The sequence below is a fragment of the Fusarium pseudograminearum genome, chromosome 1 (assembly GCF_000303195.2).
Source record: "Fusarium pseudograminearum CS3096 chromosome 1, whole genome shotgun sequence".
Classification (NCBI taxonomy): Eukaryota; Fungi; Ascomycota; class Sordariomycetes; order Hypocreales; family Nectriaceae; genus Fusarium; species Fusarium pseudograminearum.
In genome coordinates, this window is record NC_031951.1 from 3,979,823 (window position 1) to 3,981,064 (window position 1,242).

At 19.4% G+C, this 1,242-nt stretch overlaps 1 protein-coding gene across 1 annotated transcript, besides 5 other annotated features; it reads right to left on the reverse strand.

The window, feature by feature from the left end:
* Window positions 1–48: 48 nt before the first annotated feature.
* On the reverse strand, window positions 49–163 carry FPSE_07662 (uncharacterized protein; the record flags this gene model as incomplete). Its single annotated transcript, XM_009260780.1, has 1 exon — window positions 49–163. A coding segment is annotated over one exon (115 nt), but the record flags the coding sequence as incomplete, so codon positions are not given.
* Window positions 164–356: 193 nt separating this feature from the next.
* Window positions 357–435: a repeat region.
* Window positions 436–441: 6 nt separating this feature from the next.
* Window positions 442–511: a repeat region.
* A 13-nt stretch (window positions 512–524) lies between these two features.
* Window positions 525–743: a repeat region.
* Window positions 744–784: 41 nt separating this feature from the next.
* Window positions 785–888: a microsatellite.
* Window positions 889–928: 40 nt separating this feature from the next.
* Window positions 929–1,239: a repeat region.
* The last annotated feature ends 3 nt before the right edge of the window (window positions 1,240–1,242 follow it).

Here is a 1,242-nt window from a genome sequence, read left to right on the forward strand (position 1 = left end):
AAGGCGGTGACTTAGTCTAGGTAGGTTGCTGCTCTGAAAGGTACGTACAGGCGGGCTGGCAAGGCAAACACGGTCTGGCGCGGCCGGGAAGAAGCAGCTCAGTGAAGTGGAGGTCCACGTTGACTGAAGCAGCCTGAGAGCTGTGGCGTCTGAGGCGCAGCATGTAAGCGGGGAAAGATAGGGAGAACATATATATAATTAAGGGCTAATTATAAAGGCCTATAACTAAAGTGGCCTAATTACCTAGCCTAATAGGTCCTTAGGGAGACCTAAGGTACCTATTAATTAATATTACCCTTTAAGCCAGTTAAATATAAAAGTATCTATATATACCTTTTTAAGTCTTATTAAAGGTCTTTTAATATTTTTTTAATTATTATATATTATTTAGGATTTTTAATTATTTTTTATTATTTATTATTTATTTTTATCCTTTAAGTCTTTTTAATCTTTTATAAGATATTTTATATTAAATTAATATATAAAAGCTATATATTTTATAAGTAAAAAAGGCTTAATAAGGCTATTTATAATTATATTTTTAAATAATATATAAATAAATATAAAATAGCTTATTTTAATATATTAAATTACCTATTTATAATAAAAATTAATATATTTTATATAAGCCTAATTATTTTTATTTAAAATTACTTTATAGATATTTTAAAAGTCTATATATAAAATAAAAGGTAATTTCTATTAATACTTTATCTATTTAATTATATTAATAATCTATATAAGTAAAAGGCTAATAAGTATTAAATTAATAAACTTTACTTTAATTATTAATATTATAATTATACTCTATTAAATACTTTTTTAATATATTAAATTAAATATAAATATAATAATATAATTAATTATAAAATATTAGATTTCTTTATAATTAATAGAAAATAAATCTATATATATATAGAGGTTAAAGTTATTAATATTATATTTATTTTTAAAGCTAATTTTAAAAGAAATAATACTATTAATATACCTTATTAAATATTTAAAAATAATATTATAAATCTCTATAAAATTAAAATTACTTAATAATAGCTTTTATATTATATATATAATATTTAATTATATTTCTATTAATAAGTAATTTAAATTTCCTATATATTTTTACTATTTAATAGTTAATATAATAGCTTTTATTAATTTCTAATTATAAGGGATTTTTATATATAATAGTTAAAAAGACTTAACTTTATTTAATTTACTATTTATAAACTTTTTAATAATCTT